The sequence below is a fragment of the Bison bison genome, unplaced genomic scaffold, assembly GCF_000754665.1.
Source record: "Bison bison bison isolate TAMUID 2011002044 unplaced genomic scaffold, Bison_UMD1.0 scf7180017864503, whole genome shotgun sequence".
Taxonomy (NCBI): Eukaryota; Metazoa; Chordata; class Mammalia; order Artiodactyla; family Bovidae; genus Bison; species Bison bison.
In genome coordinates, this window is record NW_011495061.1 from 4,310,047 (window position 1) to 4,335,501 (window position 25,455).

Consider the following 25,455-nt stretch of genomic DNA (forward strand, 5'->3'; position numbering starts at 1 on the left):
CCGCATCCCATCCAGCTCTATGTGACGGCTTTTTTGTAGTGGCAGCTTGGCCAGGCTACAGCCTCCAGTTATTCAATAAAACATTAGTCTAGATGTTGCTATGAAGGGATTTTGCAGATGTAATTAAAGTCCCTAATCAGTTGACTTTAGGTAGGGAAGACTGTCTTGGATTGTCTGAGTGGGCCTGACATCATTAGTTGGAAAGGCCTTAACACAGAAGGCTCCCCAGAAGAGAGAAGACACTCAGCTTGTGGAGAATGGCCTCAGCCCACATCTGTGAAATCCCAGAGTCCTGTGATCTTCCCTTTCTGCCTGCCTGCCTTATAAACAGACTTGCTTAGTCAGCCCCCAAATATCCCATAAGCCGGTTCCTGGCAAATAAACTTGCTAGATCTACCATAATAAAATATCACAGACAGGGTGACTTAGACAAAAATTTATTGCGTCACAGTTCTGGAGCCTAGAGGTCTGAGAGCAAGGTGTTGGGAAGGTTGAGTCCTTCTGAGGATGAAGATGATGATGATGGACAGCCTGCTCCAGGCCTCTCCTCTAGCTTCTGGCGTTTTGCTGGCCATCTTCAGCATCCTTTGGTTCGTAAAAGACGCATCACTCCAGTCTCTGCCTTCATGTCCGCGTGGCCTTCTCCATATGCGCATGTCTCTCTCTCCAAATTACCCCTTTTATAAGGATATCAGTCATATTGGATTAGGGCCCATACTAATGATATCATTTTAACTTGATTGCCTCTGTAAACACACTGTCTCCAAATAAGGTCATAAAACGTGTCCTTAGATACTGGACATTAGAATTCCAATATTATCTTGTGGTTCTTGGTTGAACCCTGGACTAATACACTGCATGTGCTTCTCATGGTCATGTTCTCCAAAACAGCTTACCAGAATCACTGGATTTTTTCAGGTGGTACATTCCATGTCTCCGGAAACACGGATTCATTCTCTAATCCAGAGATGTTGAAATCTGGGTATAAGCATAATACAAGTGCTCAGATCATGCAAACAAGGTCAGTGTTTAGGGTTTATCAGAAAATTATTATTGTTAGAATTCTGGGGGCATCTCGTCAGTTAGATTTTATGGGTATTTGAACTGGAAAGTGGAGTGTTTTAACTATAACCTGGGTTTGCCATAAGCAGCTATTTATCACTTAAAAAGAATGAACATCTTGAGAAGCCAGTAACTAGCTTTCTAGGATTTGGACAGAGTGCTCATGGGTGAGAGAGCTTGGAAGGAAGCTGAATCTTCTGGTGTCCAGGGACCAGGGGTCGGTGACAATACTTCATGTCTCTGAACCTCCCTCGTGTGTCACACACCCTGGCTCCTGACCAACCATATCTTGTCTGATTTAATCCTTGCTACATTCTTATCATGTGTTTATTACTCTCCCATAATAAGACTGAGGAGGACGAATCTTAGGGGACACTTAGGTCACACATCTAGTAAGGAAAGGCCAACATTCAGACATACAGTTGATCTTCATTCTTTGTGGATTCTGAATTTTCAAATTCACCCACTTGCTAACATTTATTTGTTAATTCAAAACCAATCCCCCTGGCACTTTCACAGGCATTCACGGACATGTGCAGAGCATGAAAAATTTGAGTTACTTGAAGCGTGTGTCCTGGCTGAGGTCTCAGCCACACTCCATTGTCTTGTTTCAGCTCTCGCAGTGTAAACAAGTGTGCTTTCATGGGTCTGCTAGCACCATTTTCTGTTTTGTCTTGCTTTTTGTATTTTTGTACTTTTGTTTTTTCATTTTCAGGCATGCTGCTGTTTTTTATCACCTTAATTATTTACTTTTTAAAAATGTTTTGCTTACTTTTAAATGAATTTTTATTGCATTATAGTTGCTTTACAATGTTGTACTAGTTTCTGCTGTACAGCAAAGTGAATCAGCTATCTATATCTATCTATAATATATATACATACACATATAAGTGAGAGTTGGACTATGAAGAAAGCTGAGCACCGAAGAATTGACACTTTTGAACTGTGGTGTTGGAGAAGACTCTTGAGAGTCCCCTGGACAGCAAGGAGATCCAACCAGTCCATCCTAAAGGAAATCAGTCCTGAATATGCATTGGAAGGACTGATGTTGAAGGTGAAACTCCAATACTTTGGCCACCTCATGCGAAGAGCTGACTCATTGGAAAAGACCCTGATGCTGGGAAAGATTGAAGGCAGGAGCAGAAAGGGATGACAGAGGATGAGATGGTTGGATGGCATCACCGACCCAATGGACATGAGTTTGAGTAAATTCCAGGAGTTGGTGATGGACAGGGAGGCCTGGCGTGCTGCAGTCCATGGGGTCACAAATAGTCAGACACAACTGAGTGACTGAACTGAACTGAACACATATATATTTCTTCTTTTTTGGACTTCCTTTCCATTTAGGTCATCACAGAACATTGAGTAGAGTTCCCTGTGCTACACAGTAGGTTCTCAATTAGTTATCTAGTTTATACATAGTATCAATGGTGTGTATATGTCAATCCCAATCTCCCAATTCATCCCACCCCATCCCCCTTCCCCTCTTGGTATTCATACATCTGTTTTCTCCATCTATGTCGCTATTTCTGCTTTGCAAATAAGATAATCTGTACCATTCTCTAGATTCCCCTTATATGCATTAATCTATGATATTTGTTTTTCTCTTTCTGACTTGCTTCACTCTTAGTCACTAGTACGCGTCTCTGCATTTTCGTGCTTTTTTTGGTGGTTGAAATGGCCCTAAACATAGTGCTCCAGTGCCATCTAGTGTTCGTAAGTGCAAAAAGGCTGGGTCGTGCCTTACAGAGAAAATACCTGTGATGGATAACTTTGTTCAGGCACAGGTTACAGTGGTATTGGCTGTGAGTGAGTTCAGTGTTAATGAATCAGCAATGTATATTAAATAAGGTGACCTGAAACAGAAATACAAACAAAACCAGAGGCTGATAGGAACCTAGCTCCTCCGCATTACCCCAGGAGCAGTGGTTCAGGGTTCACAGATTCAGTGAATAAAGAGTTGACTGTACCCAGGCCGAGCTCTAAAGCTTGCTCTATTTACCACATCAGGAGGATGAGACTCAGAGTTGGTACCTCCGTCCTCTTACCTGTTTCATGAATGAAGGAAACTGTAGCCTGGAAGCCTCTGAAGTTCGCGTTTTCATTGGACTGGAAGCTGATGGACATTACCCTGGTGATGCTCACCACGGGGGTGGGGACAGCAGAGCCACACAGCCGAGCTGATTCATGCCCAGCCCAGGCACGACCGGATCAAGGGCCCAGCAAATAGACATGGCAGTGGATAGAAGAAAAAAGATTGTCCTTCAGGTAACTGTTAAGAAATAAACTTTTCCGGTGGATGTCACAATTCATCTTCAAAATGGAAAAGGCATACTGCTTCTTTGTACTACATATTTAACCCTGCTAACATTTCAATTCTGTTTATCTCCCAAATACCCCCATTGGGAATGCCACTAAGAGAGCTGATTCCAGCCACAGGGCTTATTTCAATGGCACTTTCCCCTCTGACCCCTAGTCTATGTGGGCCTTCCATTCAAATGGTTCTCTGATTTTCCCTGAAGCTCTCCCCACCCTCGCTCCATGCCTCCCCCCACAACTGGGGAGAAGGAGGAGAGGTGATGAGAGCACAGGGAAGGATGGAGATGATGCAGGGAAAGGAACACTGAGCCACATCCTGTTTATTCCCTAAAAGGATTCCCAAGAAGGACCAGATCCAGATGCAAACTGGAGGTTCCCAGGGAACACAAACCTATTTCTTTGTTTTTTAAAATTTATTTATTTTTTTAATTGAAGGATAATTGCTTTCCAGAATTTTGTTGTTTTATGTCACACCTCAACATGAATCAGCCACAGGTATGCATATATCCCCTCCCTTTTGAACCTCCCTCCCATCCCCTCCCCATCCCACCCCTCTAGATTGATACAGAGCCCCTGCACAAACCTATTTCTTTCTTCCTTTCTACATCCCTGTGCACGCTCACATAGTCGGAAGTGCAGTCTCCATTTTCTTCTATTTTTAGGTCCTGAAATGAAAGCTGAGAAGGCTCCACTTTACATTTAGAGTTGACAATATGAATACATTAACTGATTTTGATCAAGCAGAAGAATTTCAGTTGTTCAGCTTGCTCTGGAGCAAGATGAGAAAGGTAACGGGCATTCGTGAATGAGTTATATTACTTAGGAAAAGATGCTAAACCACAGGCTCCCAAACCTCTCGAAACATGTAAGCACCCCACTATGGGCCAAATGTAAGGGTGGGAAAACGCGCAAATATTTGAGCTCCCCAGCTGCCTCCTTAGAGGAGCAAAGAAACTTCAAAGAACAATGTTCAAGCAATCTGATATCCCTAACCAATTGAGTTTAAAGAGAGGAGCAGTGGGAGATAGAAATGATGGGGTAGCAGTCTAGATTTTATACACGCATGTGACGGGGATTCAATGGATCCTAAACACTCGGCAAAAGACACAGAGGCCTGTATGTCTGGGACAAAAATGGAGCCAAATGATGATTCATGGTCACAAGACATGGGATCAAGGAGACATGTCAGAAATAGGATTCACTCAAACATTTCTTAAATCCTTCCTGGAATTCTTTCTGGAAACAGATACTTTCAGTTACTCTGACCATTATGTCTTATGGAAAGAGGTTTTAAAAAAGGAGGAAAATTTAAAAAAACAAAAAAAAAGGAGGAAAATTACATAAATCTTTTTTAAACCAGAAATTTCCCACACAGGGGATCTATAATCCCTATAATAAATAAAGAAAGTTAAAAATATTTTTTAAAGTGAGGGGGTTGCAGAGGCTGAGATGGTTAGTTAGCATCACTGACTCAGTGAACACGAGTCTGAGCAAACTCCAGGAGATAGTGAAGGACAGGGAAGACTGCTGTGCTGCAGTCCATGGGGCTGCAAAAAGTTGGACATGACTTAGCGACTGAGCAATAACAACAAACCTGTTTTGTTTAATATCAATAATATTTAAAATTTAGAATTTAAAATGTTCAAAGTTGGTGAACAGGACATGCAGAGCCATAAAACTTATGATGAATAATAAAAATAGACTCTTTTCCCTTTGAGTCAAATGGTGTGCACATAGTCATGACCCGTCACAGCAACTTACAAATGGCTGTCTCAAATGGGTCCTGCAGGGTGATGCTGCCGCTGGCGGATGTGAGCGCAGCTTTTCACTGACGCGGCACTCAGCATACAGGCTGCACAGGTGTTTTTGAATCACTTCTAGCTCTTGTATGTTTAGACTTTCAACTAAATTTTGTCTTCTTCCTCTTTTTGGAAATATGCTCACACTTCATCTTTTCTCCTCGGTCACTATAAGGTGGTAGTGGTCTAGTCACTAAGTCATGTCTGACTCTTGCGACCCCATGGACTGTAGCCTGCCAGGCTCCTCTGTCCAGGGGATTCTCCAGGCAACAACACTGGAGTGGGTTGCCATGCCCTTCTCCAGGGGATCTTCCCAACCCAGGGATCGAACCCGGGTCTCCTGCATTGTAGGCAGATTCTTTACCAACTGAGCTACGAGGGAAGCCCTGCCACTACATAGCTTCCCTTAATCTCACTGCTTCTTGAACTGTCTGCCTGACTCCGCTTGGGTTTCAGGAACTTTTAGAAAGACAACAGCTATATTTGCCTTACTTCCTCTGTGTCTTCTCACATTTAAAACCTGTGTGATCTCATTCTACTACTGACATCTGACCTCACCTGACCTTTCAGATGCCACCACCTCCACCTCCTTTCAATTGTCCATCTCAATTGTTCTACCTTCTTTATGAGGGGTGACGTGGGGACTGGATAATGCGCTCAGTCCTCCTTATGTTTTAAAAAAGTTCTGTCTTTTTACTTTGTTAACATTTAAATGCACGTTTGAAAAGAACAAAAGGTTTCAGAGCTGTACAATGGTTTCTCTGTGGAAGGAAGAGAGAAAAGAGGGAAGGAGATCAAGATATATCAAGAGAAGAGGTGGTGGAGGGAGGGAGGGAGATGAAGGAGAGCCAAGGAAGGGAGGAGTCCTCCTTCTCCTCAAATTCTAACTTTGTGTGGGAAATTCAAGCTATTAGCCATACCTCTTTCTTTGTTTTGTTTTTTGTTTTAAAAGGTCTCTTCTCTGGACTGTCATAACACTGCACCAATTTGGTTTTTCCTAGGTCAGATCTTTTTTCTTTTTGGCCTCAAATATACAAGAACTTCTAGGTCTTGTTCACCCTTGCTGCTTCCCCATTGTTTTATAATCTACTTTGTCTCCTTCATATACTTTCTTGCTTTCAATAATTAAAGAGAAAATGTTCTAAGTAAATGCTAATTCCACCCTTCCCCTGACTGCAGCACCATCTTCCTGAAGGCATGTCTGCAGACAGCGCACTAGTGTTAAGTGAGCAAGCATGCAAACAGAAGGCTGAAACACCACCGCTGAAGGCTGAATACTTTCTGTATCCTGACATTTAAAGCCCCCCACACCTTGATCTCAGCCTCGCCTTCTGTCACCCCTCCTGCGACACATTATGCTAGTCCCTGAACCTGTTCTGCTCTGCACTTTTGTTATCTACATCCCACAGCATGTTTGGTAACAGTTTAATTAATAAGGAAGAAATACTTATTTCCTGAAAGGACTAGACATTGATGGAACAAGTTAACCTGGTACAAAGGTAAAGGCAGCTTTTCAACAAAAAGTAAAGTGCACAGTTGCCTCTGCAACTCAAAAACGACAAAAAGTAAAGTGCACAGTTGGACAAAATGGCAAAAAGTAAAGAACACAGTTGCCTCTGATCTAAAAAATGAAAGAATGATCTCTGTTCGTTTCCAAGGCAAACCATTCAATTTCACAGTAATCCAAGTCTATGCCCCAACCAGTAATGCTGAAGAAGCTGAGTTGAATGGTTCTATGAAGACCTACAAGACCTTTTAGAACTAACTCCCCCAAAAGACGTCCTTCTCATTATAGGGGACTGGAATGCAAAAGTAGGAAGTCAAGAGATACCTGGAGTAACAGGCAAATTTGGCCTTGGAGTACAAAATGAAGCAGGGCAAAGGCTAACAGGGTTTTGCCAAGAGAACACATTGGTCATGGCAAACACCCTCTTCCAAAAACACAAGAGAAGACTCTACACATGGACATCATCAGATGGCCAACACCAAAATCAGATTGATTATATTCTTTGCAGCCAAAGATGGAGAAGCTCTATACAGTCAGCAAAAATAAGACCAGGAGCTGACTGTGGCCCAGATCATGAACTGCTTATTGCAAAATTCAGATTTAAATTGAAGAAAGTGGGGAAAACCACTAGACCATTCAGGTATGACCTAAATCAAATCCCTTATGATTTTACAGTGGAAGTGACAAATAGATTCAAGGGATTAGATCTGATAGAGTACCTGAAGATCTATGGACGGAGGTTCATGACATTGTACAGGAGACAAGGATCAAGACCATCCCCAAGAAAAAGAAAAGAAAAAGGCAAAATTGTTGTCTGAGGAGGCCTTAGAAATAGCTGTGAAAAGAAGAGACGTGAAAGGCAAAGGAGAAAAGGAAAAAAATACCCATTTGAGTGCAGAGTTCCAAAGAACAGCAAGGAGAGATAAGAAAGCCTTCCTCAGCGATCAATGCAAAGAAATAGAGGTAAACAATAGAATGGGAAAGACTAGAGATCTCTTCAAGAAAATTAGAGATACCAAGGGAAGATTTCATGCAAAGATGGGCACAATAAAGGACAGAAATGGTATGGATCTAACAGAAGCAGAAGATATTAAAAAGAGGTAGAAAGAATACACAAAAGAACTATACAAAAAAAGATCTTTATGACCCAGATAACCACGATGGTGTGATCACTCACCTAGAGCCAGACATCGTGGAATGTGAAGTCAAGTGGGCCTTAGGAAGCATCACTACGAACAAAGCTAGTGGAGGTGATGGAATTCCAGTGGAGCTATTTCAAATCCTGGAAGATGATGCTGTGAAAATGCTGCACTCAATAAACCAGGAAAATTTGGAAAACTCAGCAGTGGCCACAGGACTGGATCCCAAAGAAAGGCAATGCCAAAGAATGTTCAAACTATCACACAATTGCACTCATCTCACATGCTAGTAAAATAATGCTCAAAATTCTCCAAGCCAGACTTCAACAGTACATGAACAATGAAGTTCCAGATGTTCAAGCTGGATTTAGAAAAGGCAGAGGAACCAGAGATCAAATTGCCAACATCTTTTGGCTCATTAAAAAAGCAAGAGAATTCCAGAAAAACATCTATTTCTGCCTTATTGACTATGCTAAAGCTTTTGACTGTGTGGATCACAACAAACTGGAAATTTCTTGAAGAGATGGCAATACCAGACCACTTGACCTGCCTCCTGAGAAATCTGTATGCAGGTCAAGAAGCAACAGTTAGAACTGGACATGGAACACCAAACTGATTCCAGATTGGGAAAGGAGTATACAAGGCTGTATATTGTCACCCTGCTTATTTAAATTTTTTGCAAAGTACACCATGGGAAATGCTGGGCTGGAAGAAGCACAAGCTGGAATCAAGATTGCCACAAGAAATATCAGTAACCTCAGATATGCAGATGATACCATGTTTATGGCAGAAAGCGAAGAACTAAAGAGCCTCTTGATGAAATTGAAAGAGGAGAGTGACAAAGTTGGCTTAAAACTCAACATTCTAAAAGACAAAAAAAGAAAGGAAAAAAAAGAAAAAAGAAAGAAAAAAAAAGAGAAACAACAACAACAAAACTCAACATTCAGAAAACTAAGATCATGGCATCTGGTCCCATCACTTCATGGCAAATAGATGGGGAAACAATGGAAACAGTGAGAAACTATTTTGAGGGGCTCCAAAATCACTGCAGATGGTGACTGCAGCCATGAAATTGAAAGACGCTTGCTCCTTTGAAGAAAAACTATGACCAACCTAGATAGCATATTCAAAAGCAGAGACATTACTTTGCCAACCAAGGTCAGTCTAATCAAGGCTATGGTTTTTCCCGTGATCATGTATGGATGTGAGAGTTGGACTGTGAAGAAAGCTGAGCGCCAAAGAATTGATGCTTTTTGAACTGTGGTGTTGGAGAAGACTCTTGAGAGTCCCTTGGACTGCAAGGAGATCCAACGAGTCAATCCTAATGGAAATCAGTCCTGAATATTCTTTAGAAGGACTGATGCTGAAGCTGAAACTTCAATACTCTGGTCACCTGGTGTGAAGAACTGACATTTGAAAAGACCCTGATGATGGGAAAGATTGAAGGCAAGAGGAGAAGGGGGTGACAGAGGACGAGATAATTGGATGGCATCACCGATGAACACGAGTTTGAGTCAGCTCCGGGAGTTGGTGATGGACAGAGAAGCAGCTGTGCTGCAGTTTATGAGGTGGCAAAGAGTCGGAGACGACTGAGCGACTGAACTGAACTGAAAGCGCACAGTTGCCATCTAGTGGCAAGTGTGGGTAGTTGCATGACAGAATACGCCGGTCTGATACCAAGTATTTATCAAGAGATTTGTGTGCCAGGTGCTAGGTTCTAGGTACAAGGAATACAGCAGCAAATGCATCAGATAAAAGCCTCTGCCCTCATGGTGTCCATGTAAGCGATTCTGTGGAGATCCACAGCCAAGTAAGGGTACCTTAACTAGATAATGTTTGGGGGCTTGAAAGACCCAGTTGCAGCTGGCCATGTTGCTGTAGTCTTCAGGATAGTGAGGACTCTGTATGAGGCCTTCTTCAAACAGGATCGTTAAGGAGTCGCAGCCAGAATCTGCAATACAAAGGAGAAGGTCCAAGCAGTGGCATCACCGTGGACAGAGGGGACCTCTTTGTTCTCACCCTTGTGTCCCCCATGAAAGATGCCTGAACTGGCTCTTCAGGCAGAGCCATCAAGAAGGGGAAGGTCTGTGCACTGGTTCTGGAGAAGTCATCAAGCTCTCTTGGCTCATGTGGGTGGGCAACAAGCATGCATTTGCAAGACTGCACGAAGAGCCCCCGTACCCCGTGTCTCACTGACCTAGGGCTCTTCTTTGCTGTGGAGCTCAGTGGGCCTTGGTGGTTTCCCTACCCATCATCTAATTCCTATGGGGCCTCAACTTCTGCAAAAGGTCAGCATAGTGTATGATAAGAGTAAACAGTTTTACCAGGAAGGTAGTTTGGTTTAACAGCTTTATAGGTGAGATTGAACCCAACGGCATTATCTGTGTTATCAGAGATGAAGCTCAGCCTTATAGCATTGGAGCCAACAAGAACTGATGAAGCCAGTCTCTCTCCACAGAATTTCGCTGCAAAATAAGAAAGGAGAGTCTTTGCTCAGAGCCTAGAAAACAGCACCCATTAAAAGACTTACAGGTTCCTGAACATTCATGACAGGGCAGGCTTGTCTGAATCAGGGCTTCTCAACCTTGGCACTACTGATGTTCTGAACTGGAACGTTCTGTGTGTTCAGGCTGTTCTGCACATTGTAGGATGTTCTGCGGCATCCTGGCTGCAAAATTGTTTTGAACGTTCCCTCTAGTTGTGACCACCAAAAATTGCTCCTGAGACATTGTTAAAGGTCTCCTGGGGGAAAGCAGGGACGGACCATACCATCTCTAGTTTAGAACCACAGGAATGCGCCTCCATTTCTGTTTCTTACATAAGTAACTTTTGTCTCCGACTTGTGGTTATCTGTTGCTGTCTTCCTTCTGAGCTGGATGAGGCAGGTAAAGGTTATTTTCATGCTCAGGAGAGCAGCATTCTGCCCGAGAGGCCCTGAGAGGCACAGCTGTAGATCTGCATTTTACTCCCGATGGGTACCAGGTCTGGCAAATGAGTCTAGGAAGCCTGGTTCCATGGGAAGCAAAGGCAGTAAGTGAAATGCACTGTGGCCTTCCAGCCCTCACACAGGCTCAGATTGCGTTCCTTTCCACCATCAATTCTAAGTCTCAACAGTGGAGACAGGAAGTGTGCTGTTTATAAATGCCTTGGGGCTAGACATATTATAACCAGGCCCCGTTAAGTAATAGCATAGTGTCCATTTGACAATGTGAAAATCCACTCACCAATAAGTGTGTCTTCTAAAGAATATATTGACAGGTAATTATGGTCACAAGACTCTGCATCAAAGTGGGAAAAACTGAGGAGCACATGCATTTCCTCTGGTACCAACAGGGTCCAGGCACACTGTCTGCAGGTAGACACATTGAGAGGGTATTATTTTCAGGCAGAAAGTGGCTGTCACAGTCCAATGAGTGGGGCAGAGTCAAACTGGAGGTGGGACAAAGGAATGGATAAAGAAGATACAGCACATATTTTTGATGGAATATTACTCAGCCATTGAAAAGAATGACATAATGCCATTTGCAGCAATGTGGATGGACCCAGAGATTGTCATACTGAGTGAAGTCAGAGAAGAATATTGTATGGCATCCCTTATATGTGGAATCTAAAAAGAAATGATACAAATGAACTTATTTACAAAACAGATTCACAGACTTAGAGAACAAACTTATGGTTGCTGGGTGGTGGGGGGAGAATGGAGGAGAGGGATAGTTAGGGAGTTTGGGATGGACATGTACACACTGCTAAGTTTAAAATGAATAACCAAGAAGATCTTACTATATAAGCACAGGGAACTCTGTTCAATGTTATGTGGCAGCCTAGATGAGAAGGGAGTTTGGGGGACAATGGATACATGTATATGTATGGCTGAGTCCCTTTGCTGTCCACCTGAAATGATCACAGCATTAGTAATTGGCTCTATTCCGATATAAAACAAGTTAAAAAAAAAAACTGGAGGTGGGAGTTGGGGCAGGGGTGGCAGTGGGGGCTACTCACTGCTTGCTCTCATAATATAGGAAGGGACTTTCTGGGAAGTGCAGGTCCCCCTCCAATGCTCTGACCACGCGGTCCTGCTCACTGCACGTGGCTGGGAGGGAAAGCCATGAGAATTAGGACTAACAGTGATGGCTAGCCACAGCAGCCCTCTCCCTCCAGAATACACACAGACACTGGGACCCCTTGACTCTTCTTCATGCACCCTTCCTTTCTCCATGAAATCTTTTCCTGTCTTGGCTTCTGTGACACTTTATTCTTTTTTTGTTCCTTGTAGATTTTGCTTAACTTTGAGATTCTATGATTTCTTCTCCTTTACTATTCTTTCTCTGACCCCAGAAATCCACTCTGCAGATGCAGGTATTTCCTAGGTTTTGTTCTGAGTTTTCATTTCTCTATACATGAGCCTTCTGACCTAGTTCATTCACACTCTCAGTTTTAATTATTATGTCTACCTAAACTTCTGATTTTTCAACCCCCTCATAGGTCTCTTCCTCTTAAACTTGCTGCTGCTGCTGCTGCTGCTAAGTCACCTCAGTCGTGTCCGACTCTGTGTGACCCCATAGACGGCAGCCCACCAGGCTCTGCCATCCCTGGGATTCTCCAGGCAATAACACTGGAGTGGGTTGCCATTGCCTTCTGCATTGTGTGCAAGTGAAAAGTGAAAGTGAAGTCACTCAGTTGCATCCGACTTGTAGCGACCCCATGGACTGCAGCCTACCAGGCTCCTCCATCCATGGGATTTTCTAGGCAAGAGTACACAAATAGAATTCCTTTGGGTCTTCAAAACTGCATGTACTTCTGATTTGAATACTTTTTGTGTTCTTAGCTTTTCATGCTCAGAGATTTGGTGTCATCCTCCACTCCTTTTTTCTCACCATCCTTAACTTTAGTGACTATCCAGTCCTAGTTCATCCTATTTCTATGCCCTCCTTTTCATTCTCTGGCCATTGCCCTAAATAAAGCCTTATTTTCTTATCTCTTGAACTAATGCATAATCTCATAATTCTACTATGCATTATTTCTCCTCCAGTTTATTCCCTATGTACAGTTCTTATGGCAATTCAGTATAGCTCTAATCTATTTATCTAGTTAGTCAACTCCTATTACTCAATAAAATCTAAATTTTTTTGACTGGTGTTCAAAGTTTCCATAATTTGGTCTCAAGTTATATGTTTAATCTTCTGTCTCATAAAATCCCTCACATATCCTACACTTTAGCTGCTTTGACTTACTGGGTCTCTGCTGCTGCTGCTAAGTCGCTTCAGTCGTGTCCGACTCTGTGCGACCCCATTGACAGCAGCCCACCAGGCTCCCCCGACCCTGGGATTCTCCAGGCAAGAACACTGGAGTGGGTTGCCATTTCCTTCTCCAATGCATGAAAGTGAAAAGTGAAAGTGAAGTCGCGCAGTCGTGTCCGACTCTTAGCGACCCCATGGACTGCAGTCCACCAGGCTCCTCCATCCATGGGATTTTCCAGGCAAGATTACACCCTAAATTTTCCTATCTTCATCTTTTAGTATCCATCTTCTGATAAGAATGATTCCTTGAGCTGGAATATTTTTCTTTACCTGTATCCCATCCCCACCTGACAAAATTTTATTCATCCTTTATTCTCTAAGGTTCAGGTTAAAAGATGTCTGTGCTTCAAAGCCTCCAGTGTCTTTTTGTCTTTTTCCAGCTAGAAGCAGCCATTCTCTCCACTGAGCTCTCAGGGTACTCTTTTCCCACTTTGCTCTTTGGAGTTGGTTCCACAGGCTCACAGAACTGCTGAGCTAAAGATGCCTTTGAGACCATCTGGTCCAAACTGCTTCCTTTTCGGATAAGGAGACTCAGGTTCAGAGGCAGAAAGGAGCTTGCGCCAAATCAGAGTGAATTCACTGAAGACTTGCAATGTAACCCTGGGGTGGGTTCCCTGTGCTTTCTGAACAAGCTGAGCTCGGAAACCTGACCACTATCCACTTCACCTCCTCCCTCATGTCTGAGATCCAAACTGAGAATTTGACAACTGTTTGTTGACTTGAGCTGGAGCTCTGGATTGACAAGAAGTGAACTGGAAGGGAGTGTGGGCTCCTGCTGGTGAGGGTGCGCCCTCACTGGCTGGGGATGAATGACCGAGTGTGCCCAGTGGTGTTGTCATGCATAGTCAGTATGGAGAACTCTTGCAGAGGAAGACTTCTGATTATAAAGGGAACCGATATTCAGAAATAGTAGAGATTAATTCATGCTCCCAGAAGAGCAGGCGATGAAAAATACCCACCTCTGGAGCTCTTTCTCTGCTTCCCTGGGAAAGAAAAAGAAAGATGGGATTCAATGTTTGTGGTTATCTTGAACAATATTTCAAGAAGTTAGCATCTCCCTGGCCCAAAAGTACAGAGGTTTTTAAGTCAGTTTGCAACTAATGAAAATATAATCTGTGGAGAGAACAGAAGGGATAAATTGACAAAGCAGCAGAGGAGCCTTTGTGTTTTAAGAAAATGGTTCACTCTCTTTATTAAGTGTGTTCATTGGCTTGGGGATTATGCAAAGCAAGAAGAGGTCATCTGGGCTACCCTTCTAATTTTTCATGAAAAGAAAGGCTGGAGATGGAAATAACGTACCCATAATCACAAAAGAGATGCTGAGGTAGCTATGGCTTGAACTGAGGACTCAAATACCTGTGAGTGTTCCATAAACGTGAACACAATCACAAGTTTTTCCTGAACTAGTTTGAATTAACCCCTTTGGGAAGAACATAAGTCCTATCGAGGTTGGAAGCCACCAGTTAAGTTGGATTTGGAGGCAAAAAAATGAAGTTTCAATTAACTCATTGGTCAGTCTAGTAGAAGGATATATATAGACCTTGGCCTTTTCAGATTTACTGTACCTGGCTCTAGGTCAGGCCTTCTCAGCCACAGCATTATTAACATTTGGGGCTGAATCCTTCTTTGCTGGGTGGGAGTGGGGGTGCTCTCCTGTGCCTTGTAGGATGCTTAGCAGCATCCATGGCCCCCTACCCACTAGACACCAGTGGTTCCTCTCTCTCCTGTTGTGACAACCAAAAACATCTCCAGTCACTGTCCCCTGAAGGGGCAAAATTCCCCCTGGTTGATAACCACCAACCTATGCTACAGCTTGCTGAATCTTGCTAGCACAGTAAGTGAGAAGTAAGTGGTGGAAACATATCACCAGCTGAGACAGTTTCAATTAAATGCAAATTGGACAAAATCTAGGATGGATGTACTCATGTTTCATTGAATAGCTGTATGCTGTGTGAATCATAGTTGGTCCTTTTTTTAGACTCAGTAAATACCACAATCCTTATGCGAGACACTCAGAATGAAAGCAGAGTCCGTCTGCTCAATGGTCTTGACTTGCCTAGACTCTGCTGATGTTCTCTCCTTCCCTAGCTTCTTGACCTTATGTTTTGGCTTGATTACCAATTCGGATGTGTTTGTGGATCCACGAAAGCACTTTAGTAAGATCTGTGAAGATCCCAGGGGATCCTTGATCATCTTTCTGCAGATTGTTTTTCCAGCCTCGACCACAGCCCAAACCCCAGGAAGTCACACCAGCCATAGTCCAAGTCCCTTTCTTATTCCGGCACATGAGGGAACCTCCTGAGTCTCCCTGGAGGGAGAAAAGGTCTCTGTTACCATCGTTGTCAGTGTCTATGCCCCACAAAGATGCTAGACAAAGGTCAATAAATTGATCAATGAATTTCTTCGCTTCTAATACTTTGGACTCAAGGACCTGAGAGAACAGGCAAGTACAATTCACATTCGCTCCTGAAATACCACTGGAGTCCACCAAATCCACCTCGTCTTCCCCATCTGGGGCTTTTATCAGACATCACATTGTTTCCCTCTCCTGTCTCATCCTACAGACTCAGAGAAGTTTTGTCCAGTAGTCATATTGACCTTAGTTCCTGGTTGGCAGGAGGGACGGAGAGAAAGAAAAGCTCCCATTATACACAAACCAGAAATCTCTAAGTAGGAAGGAGCCACCTGTCCTTCAGGCTGGAGAACTCTGAGTTCATTGTTGGCATCATTTTCAATGTTTGGTCTTTTGGAAAGAGCACAAGACCTCCTCTGAAATCACAGTCCTTGCTAAAAACAGGTTGTTTAAACTGTCCCTTTAATTTTGTCTTTTCAAATCAGTTATTTATTGGTAATAAATAACCAAGAGATATCATTGACAGTCACCAAAAAGTTTAGAAACTAGGTATTTGATAACATACACACATTGGAAATATCATTATGATGTCACTAATAATTATGAATACTTTTGATATTTTAAACAGATTTATACTCTTTCTGGAGCCTGAAGCTTTTTCTTTTTTTGAACTTTTTATCTTGTATTGAGGTATGAAAGTGAAAGTCACTCAGTGTGTCCAACTCTTTGGACCCCATGGACTATACAGTGACTAGTCATGGAATTCTGCAGGCCAGAGTACTGGAGTGAGTAGCCTTTCCCTTCTCCAGGGAATCTTTCCAACCCAGGGATCAAACCCAGGTCGCTGATTAAACATGCTGTGATAATTTCAGGTGAACAGTGAAGGAAATTGTCCCTTTATTTTGACTTGACCTCCCTTCTCACTCCTGATCCTTCTTCCCAGAGTCTAGTCTTTCCTATAGCCTTATTTCAGCCTCTCATCTGATGACAAATCTGAGGGAAGCTCTGTCTGGGACCTGTCAGCCCGACCACTCCCACCTACCTGACATGCATCTCTTCCTCCATCTGGGAAGCCTGTGCAGAGAAAGGTCCGCCCACTGATGGGTTTCTCTAGGGTCAACAGAGCTGTAATACACTCATCCTGGGTCAAAATGGGCAGGTTCACTTCCTGCAAGACTTGCGGAGAGATGCCATCTAGAAAACACAGAACCCCAGCAGGGTACTCTTTCACCTCCCTGCATTGAAGATGCCCCATTCAGGCTTGTGTCTTTTGGAAAGATTTGAATTTTTAAGTACAATGTGGCATTCTCTATTTTTAAAAATGTTTACACATGGTCTTTTACAAATAGGTTAAAAATTCTATTTTCTGATTACCTACCAGAAAGTTCTGATATCAGATTAAGAGCAGAATACGGAAGTTCTTACTTTCACTCAAGCGGCCCCAGCCTGCGGTTGTACAAATGAATCCAGGCTTAAATCGTTCCCCTGGCTCTGGAAGACACATGGGCCCCACAAACTGATCTGAAGAAAAAGAGCAAGGCAGGGCTCGTTTCATTCATGGGGGAGAGACACCACAAGCCACTCACCAGTGGGCATCTAGGTGGATCCCCCAAGGCCTTGTGATGTCTCTGGCACCTCCAGGGGTCTCTTATCAAAGAAAGACAGACTCTTTCTTGACTCCACTTAATTGTATCTCTAAAGTCACAAGCAAAATGAGTTTCAGGTAGGGGAACCCCACCTTGATTTTCTGTCTCAAAGTCCATGATCCAGAAATTTTGGGCACATGCTACATAATTTATACTTTAGTAACTGTGCTATGGAACAGAAGTTCTGGAGAACATGGGGTGGACAATTCAGAGTAAACTTCAAATGTTTACCAAAACGGAAAGCTCCAGCCATCTTCAAAAGAGCGATATCATAATCCATTGGTTTCTTGGTAGAGAAGTGTGGGTGTATGATGATGGTCTCAATGGTGAGGGTTTGCTCTCCTGGCTCCACATATCTCAAGTCATATTCACCAGCAGTAACATTGAAAGTTGATACAGTATTTCTATGAGGAGGAAAGAGTAAAAGGGATGGATTTCACTGAAGCTGAGTACAGTTGTAATGGTTGACAAACTGACCTCTTCAAAATGAGATGGATGGAGAAGGCATGTGTGCAGCTTCTGAACAGAAAAATGATTCCAAATGTAGAGGTTCCCAGTGTGAGTGGGGGACTAGTGAAAGTAGCCTCATGGGGAACTAATAATAAGATAAACTGAATACTTTGCAATGTTATTTGTTAAGCATCCAAGGGTTTGTGTATACACTGTAATTCAGAGATCTGAAGCTACCCCAGATGGTTGATTTGGTCTCTCTCTTTTTTTAAAATATAAATTTATTTATTTTAATTGAAGGCTAATTACTTTACAATATTGTAGTGGTTTTGCCATACATTGACATGAATCCACCATGGGTGTACATGTGTTCCCCATCCTGAACCCCTCTCCCACCTCCCTCCCCATCCCATCCCTCTGGGTCATCCCAGTGCACCAGCCCCAAGCACCCTGTCTTATGCATCGAACCTGGACTGGCGATTCGTTTCACATATGATAATATACATGTTTCAATGCCATTCTCCCATATCATCCACCCTCGTCCTCTCCCACAGAGTCCAGAAGACTGTTCTATACATCTGTGTCTCTTTTGCTGTCTTGCATACAGGGTATCACTGATATCCTTTGGGAGTATTTGGTGATTCTCATCAAGAAGGCTGCTTTAATGCCAGAGATCTAATACATAATGCATACCATGAAAGACATAATAGCATCATAACTCTGATATCCCAGAGAGTATGCACACTCAGAGCTTTGGGACTGATTGCAGTAATGGGAAGAGGGGATCTTCCCTTACTTCCTTCGTGTTTGTATTTTAGAGATCTAACATGGGAAAGACTGAAGACCTATATTACTTCTACCTGCTGCAAAGGTATCTGAAAGGAACTTGACAGCATGCATTGAGGTGGATTAAGACCTTAGGGATCTAGAAGGGGATCTCTGGGGATCCAGAAAAGATGATTTAATACAACATTGGAAAAGGCATCATTTTCTCTTGGCATACTTCCCTAGCATCTTTCTAGCCTAACCACATGCCACACTGCAGTGAAATTATCAGTTGACTCTTCTTTAAACAATCAACTCTCGGAGGGCAGGGTTCACCTCTGAGTCATCTTTGTATCTTTGATAGCTATTAGTGTCCAGCTTTAAGGAAATATCCAGGAGATGTTTGCAGACATGAAATGAAAGAGGGAAAATAGGGGGACGCGATCTTGAGTGCTGCTTTATGCGTATCAAGAACACTGGCAACAATAGAACATTTGGAGCACACAAGAGAATGGATAAAAATGGAAATTGTTAAAGTTCAGAGAACCAGGATCAATAGGAAGGAAGACACAGAAGCCTTCTTCATGTTTTATTGGCCTCCTTTTGTTTTCTTTTATTCATTTATTAAGATGCATAATGAGCTGGATGATTTTTTCATTGGAATTTAAGAAAACTAGGGGAGAACTTTCACAAATCTATCTTTGTGATGCTTTTTTTTCTCACTTGGATATTATTCTTTATTAATCCAGTCATTTTAAATATCAAAGTATTCACTCCTATAAGGAATGCATGTTTTCTATCAAGTTTAGAGCCCTTGACAATGTCTTTGAGCCCTATTTATATTATGCAACCAGCATGTCTTCCCTTAAGCAATCATTGCACCATCCCATATTTTAAGAGAGTTATTGCTGCTGATTCCCAGGAAGAAGAAAGGTAATCTGACCTTTATCAATCGGCTGGACTTTCCTTACCTGTTTGCAACGCAGTGAGCAGCCGTGATCACCCACTGTGGAGAGATGATGGTCCCACCACAGACATGCTTCTGCCTTTGTTTCAGAGACACCTGAGTTACAAAGACCTTAAATGGGAGCAAGTTAATGCCCTGGGATCCCCCCAAGTCTGGAGACTGAGCATATTCTGAAAAAGAGAGCCAGATATCTTACTCATAAATATCAGAAATCATGAACTGTGAAGGGGTAGACCAAGCACACTATAGTTCAGAAAGAAGGGCAAAGCCAGACTCAGAATATTCCCACCCCTGGTCCACAAGAGAGGTAGTTCACTGGAGGCTTTAGCAAGTTGGTAGCAAAAATTGGGGGTATTTATTTATACGATAATGCTCAGCCAGTCTGTTACTCTAACAATGTGAATGATATCTGTGAATGGAGAGAGAGAGAGAGAGAGAGAGAGAGAGAGAGAGACATAAGATACAGCATAGACCAGATGAAAAAGTCTGGGATAAAGACAAAGGTGAGGGCTAAGGGAGTCTTCCAAAGTCTGTTCCAATTCCTCTAGGTATCCCAGAGAAATAGTTTGGATTTATTGCTTTCTTAACAGTCTAACTATTTAACCTATACAATTTCTTCAATCTTATTTTTAGATCAATCTCTGCAGTATATTTTCTTTTTTTTTTTTTTTTTGCTTTTTTTTAAAATTAATTTTATTTTTAAACCTTACATAATTGTATTAGTTTTGCCAAATATCAAAATGAATCCACCACAGGTATACATGTGTTCCCCATCCTGAACCCTCCTCCCTCCTCCCTCCCCATACCATCCCTCTGGGTCGTCCCAGTGCACCAGCCCCAAGCATCCAGCATCGTGCATTGAACCTGGACTGGCATCTCGTTTCATACATGACATTTCACATGTTTCAATGCCATTCTCCCAAATCTTCCCACCCTCTCCCTCTCCCTATCATATCCTATCCTGCTCATGATACTTGGCTTGACTCCAACATGACTTAGAGGGTACAATAAATACTTTTACTTCCATTGTTGGAATTAGAAAAAAGCAATTTTTTAGAATTGTCTCCTTTTTGATCAAAATTTTTTCTATGAGCAATTAAAACAAATAGTACAGAGAAAAGGCTAAGAATAGAATAAAGCACAAGTAAGTAAAAGTCTGTGAATCTGTGACTATGATTTAAATGTGAACTTCTGAAATGACTGGCCAACTAATTGACCAAGTAAGAAACTGATAAACCAACTCTTCAACCAAATAATTAATTCATCAGTTAATCAAATAACAATGATTCAGCCATTCCATCACCCACTGAACAAAAATTCAATCAACCAATTGTTGCTAAATATCCACTGATAAAAGTTAATATGACTGACTCAGAGAAGTAAAAATAAAAAACTATCTCTCTACTTACAAAATGAAGAGACAAGATGGGTCCCAGGGTAAAGAAAATTGGGAGACTTTCAAAGATGATAAATGAGAAAACCATAGTCTAGGGGCAGAAGCAGAAACTTGTTTCTATAGGCACAGAAGGACCAGGAAATTACATTGACACAGAATTCTGAGGACACCAACTGTATACTAAGGAGACTAACTATATACTATAAACTCTTGATTGTTCTCTGAAGGGCCCTATGGTATAGGTATGAACCTTACACCCCAAACATAAAGTAGACCCATGGATATGACACCTTTGACTTCCCTCATCATCTTTAACGATAACAAGATAGGTATATTTTAAATATGTTTATTGAATCAGAAAATTATTTTTTAAATTACAAATTTGAAGCGGGATTTTTGTCTTAGGGACTGAAAGTTTGGGATGGCATTTCTAAATTTTGGAGTCAGCGAATAGTGCTTGTAACTATTCTGAACACATCTTTTCTAGAAGTCAACTAACGAACATCAGGAGGCTCTTGGATCCTTGTACACACTCATGAGATCTCTGGTGATGAACTAAGCAGAACGGAGCATACTGATGAGTAGCATGGGATTCTGAGAGATCCAATTGAGGCAGCTCATAATCCCACCAGAGAAGGTTTCCTGAGACTCACCTGCCAAGGGTAGGAACCCTTTGCCACTTGCCTTCCCCCAACGATGCGACTGAAAATGTTCAGGTAATTCAAAGGCTGTGACTTCACTGGACTCTGCCCACAAGTGGAAACTGGGGAGGGGAAAGACAAAAATTTGGAGATTAGATAGCTCTTAGTTCTGAGGTATACAGGAAACTCTTCAGAGCAAGACATACTGGAAGACGTAGAGCAGGTAGAAATAGTACAAAATGGCTTTAAATTACTTGTGAGATTTACTGTGATTTGCAGTATAAGCAATTGTTCAGCTTTTTCACATAGAACCTGCATATTGTGAAGATCTACTTTTCGGATATGAAGATTTAAGGCCTTAGAGGTAGATCTCCACCGGCTTAGCACGAATGCAGTCCCCTTTTGATTCTAAGCCATCTGGCCCCTTAGAGGCTCCTCAGAGCGCTCTGTGCTTCTGTGTCACTTATTACATTCCATTGTGGTTATTCTTTCAAACCCACTAGACTGATGCCCAGACGTTGCTCAATTAATTGGTTGAATGGGTGATACCACAATTTGCCTTAAACTTTTTTAAAAAGTAATTTTATTTATTTATGTATTTCTTTGGCTGTGCTGGGTCTTTGTTGCTCTGTGGGCTTTTCTCTAGTTGCGACAAGCGGGGCACTGTATCTCTGGTTGCAGTGCACAGACTTCTCATTGCAATGGTTCTCTTGTTGTGGAGCACGGGCTCTAGGGCTTGCAGGCTTCAGTAGCTGGGGCACATGGGCTCAGTGGTTGTGTCTTCCAGACTCCGGAGCAGAGGCTCAGTAGATGTGGCACATGGGCCTAGTTGCTCCGTGGCCTGTGGGATCTTCCTGGATCAGGGATCAAATCCATGTCTCCTGTATTGGCAGGCAGATTCTTTACCACTGAGCCACCAGAGAAGCCCCTGTAGTCTGCCTTTCACTGTATTTGTGTTAGCATTTTTCCCTCTGCTTGACCCAGGAGATGAAGTCTCTGATCATGGTCAGTAGTGCCTGGCACAGTCAAATATTAGATTTAATTCTAAGAGTGGAAAGTAACAGATTGTTTAATGATAGTGGACTAGAAAGGAGATGGTACGTTAATTCACATACTAGAATGGTGTTAGGGTTGAAGGGTTACTGCTGCTGCTGCTCAGTTGCTTCAGTCGTGTCCGACCGACTCTGTGCGACCCCAGAGATGGCAGCCCACCAGGCTTCGCCATCCCTGGGATTCTCCAGGCAAGAACACTGGAGTGGGTTGCCATTTCCTTCTCCAATGCATGAAAGTGAAAAGTGAAAGTGAAGTCGCTCAGTCGTGTCCGACTCTTTGCGACCCCATGGACTGCAGCCTACAAGGCTCCTCCATCCTTGGGATTCTCCAGGCAAGAGTACTGGAGTGGGTTCCCATTGCCTTCTCTGGAGAAGGATTACTAGGTAATGGGAAAAAGAACCCTTTCCTTTTTATGGAAAAAACATTTTATCCTTGAAAAATCTGCATTTAGTTACTCTCAAATGTTTGTTCTGCCTTTTTTTGTTTGTTTTATTTTGGACTCCTCAGCTAAGAGATGGACTAGATTAAGATGCTTAAAATGCATTGTTAATTTTTAGTTTGCTTAATTATCGGTGACATCAAATTTTTCAAATTTATTTACTAGTAACTAGTGTTTATTTTTCCATGTATTGAAGTTTTGTATCTTTGCTCATATTTCTACTTGGTTGTTTATGCTTTTACCTTTTTGTGATGGAAAAGTGAAAATCTCTCCAAAAGTAGAGAGAACAGTATAAGTGAACCTCCATGTACTTATCATTCTGCTTGGTAATCAGGGAAGATCCACCTTCTGTCCCTACTGCAGGTCATTCTTCTCCACATGTTCTCTTGGAAGGCCTGAATGCCCTGCCTCACATTTGCCCCACTTCTTTACCTAGTTGAATCCTCTAATCCCTATTCTTCAGCTTGGAGATCACTTCAATTGAGGCGTCTTCCTTGATTTCCTCAAACTGTCTTAAGTGTCTCCCCTCTGTAAAACCCTTTCCTCTCCCTTTTTATAGTTTTCACCATGAAATAGTGGGATAGAAAATTCTTTTCCTGTATCCTCATTTACTATGAAAATGAAAAAAATCTGTTTTATTCATCTCTGTATTTCCAAGACTTAGCACATTCCTAACATACAGTGGACTCTTAGAAAAATTGGAAGGATGGACAAATGACTTTTCTTGAGAAAATATCTGTGAAAGCATAGCTATTTAGATCAATATGTTAAAATATCCAAAACTTTTTCAAATAGCTTCTCATTTAATTTCCATTCTCTGACTATAAATCAAGCACTATTATCCCCACAGTACAGATGGGAAAATGAAGAATCAAAGAGATGCACAGTTAATTAATGACAAAGCACGGATGTAACCCTGTCTTTTGATTCTGAATCCAGAGCAGGCATAATGCTGAATCAAAAGCTTATTTTCTAGCTGTTTCAGTTAACTGAATCATAAATACCTTTGTATATATAACATTTAGTATTTCCTGAACCCATTGAAGGAAAAATAAAAAAATACGATGATTCTTGAAGTACAAATCTGACTATGAAGAAGATTGCCAAGAACTGTTCTTAGCTTATGTTACTTGAAGAAAAAAACATCATTTATATACAAAATATACTGCAGTAAACAGGCTTCACACCTTCTATTTATAGCAGTATATTGTATAAAGTACAGTAAGTGAAAGTTGCTCAGTTGTGTCTGACTCTTTGTGACTTTATGGACTATACGCTCCGTGGAATTCTCCAGGCCAAAATACTGGAGTGGGTAGCCTTTCCCTTCTCCAAGGGATCTTCCCAATCCAGGGATTGAACCCAGGTCTCCTGCATTGCAGGTGGATTCTTTACCAGCTGAGCCACCAGGGAAGACCAAACTACAGTAAAAAGTATAATTTTTTAAAAGATTACAAATGCTTCCAAATTTATGCTCATTTCTCGAATTTGTTCCATTAAAGGAGATGGGATTGTAGAATGTGTTCAAATAAATGAATAATTCCAGTCTTTTCCAAATCAGTGCAACTTATCCAAGTTGTATTTTGTATTCCATAAATTTTCTATTCACTTTAATATGATGATTGCAGGCTGCTGCTGCTGCTGCTAAGTTGCTTCAGTCATGTCTGACTCTGTGTGACCCCATAGACAGCAGCCCACCAGGCTCCCCCGTCCCTGGGATTCTCCAGGCAATAACACTGGAGTGGGTTGCCATTTCCTTCTCCAATGATGATTGCAGGAGAGAAGTCCAAATTAATTACATGAAATCTAATTAGATCTCCAGAATATATTTGCTTCTCCTATTCTCCCAAAGGAATATGGAGTGAAACTGTAATACCCACTGCCAGCAAAGGTTATTTCTTCAAAGATAGTGATAGACTTCCTAGAACTTACCTTTGGGGAGAGAGAGAGTTGCAGATTTACTCTGTTCCAAAAAGATTATTCCAAATAGTAAAATGAGCTTCTTCTTGCTTATATGCATTTTGAAACTCAGAATTTTTCCCTGAAATTTTAGAGAGACTGAAGAGAACCAAAATAGAAAGCTTTGTGAGAGCAGAAATATACCAACTTAAAAGAAGGTTACTCATTAACCAAGACATGAGGCATTCAACCATGTCCAAATGATGTTTCTGAATGTGGTTTCTTGCAAAGATCTTTGAAAGATGTGGGGAGTCAACCACAGAAGCATAGTCTTGATCAAGCAATAGTACATGTCCCTTTACACCCACATCAATTCATTGCTTCCCCCAGAGTTTATCTGGCAAGCCAAGAGGTTGGTGACTTAAGGCTTCCATTTGCAAACAGTACTTGCTTCTTAGGACAGGTTACCATGTTCTACAAGAGGATTGAATATCAAAGTTGTCCTCATTTGCAATGATAGACTCTCCTACATGCTTGCAAATAACCTATCAGAATATCCTGAAACATCTGTCTTTCTCTTGTTTTCCAAATGTAAATGGATGGTTATAGCCATGTGTTAGAGGAAAGATAATTTGGTAGCACACTCAGGAAATCAATTTAGGATACTATTCATTGAGGTATTGGTGAACTGCATTCTTTCACCATTTTTTGAATTTGTGGAAGGCA

The 25,455-nt window shown here is 41.9% G+C and overlaps 1 protein-coding gene and 1 long non-coding RNA gene across 2 annotated transcripts; one reads left to right on the top strand and one right to left on the bottom strand.

Annotated features, from left to right (window-relative positions):
- Positions 1-2,532: 2,532 nt before the first annotated feature.
- Positions 2,533-25,446, bottom strand: OVCH2 (ovochymase 2). The gene is made up of 14 exons (XM_010829281.1): positions 24,763-25,446; positions 21,354-21,463; positions 19,309-19,400; positions 17,354-17,526; positions 16,902-16,997; positions 16,519-16,670; positions 15,234-15,431; positions 14,083-14,098; positions 11,826-11,916; positions 11,051-11,175; positions 10,151-10,291; positions 9,647-9,777; positions 3,965-4,058; positions 2,533-3,242 (listed from the first exon to the last, which is right to left on the bottom strand). The coding sequence occupies exons 1-14, from the start codon at positions 24,848-24,850 to the stop codon at positions 3,061-3,063; spliced, it is 1,689 nt and encodes a 562-aa protein (XP_010827583.1). The 5' UTR covers positions 24,851-25,446; the 3' UTR covers positions 2,533-3,060.
- LOC104980526 lies at positions 3,153-21,847 on the top strand. Its single transcript, XR_824275.1, has 3 exons — positions 3,153-3,330; positions 4,044-4,169; positions 21,188-21,847. It is a non-coding gene; the product is annotated as an uncharacterized LOC104980526 (long non-coding RNA).
- Positions 25,447-25,455: the final 9 nt, after the last annotated feature.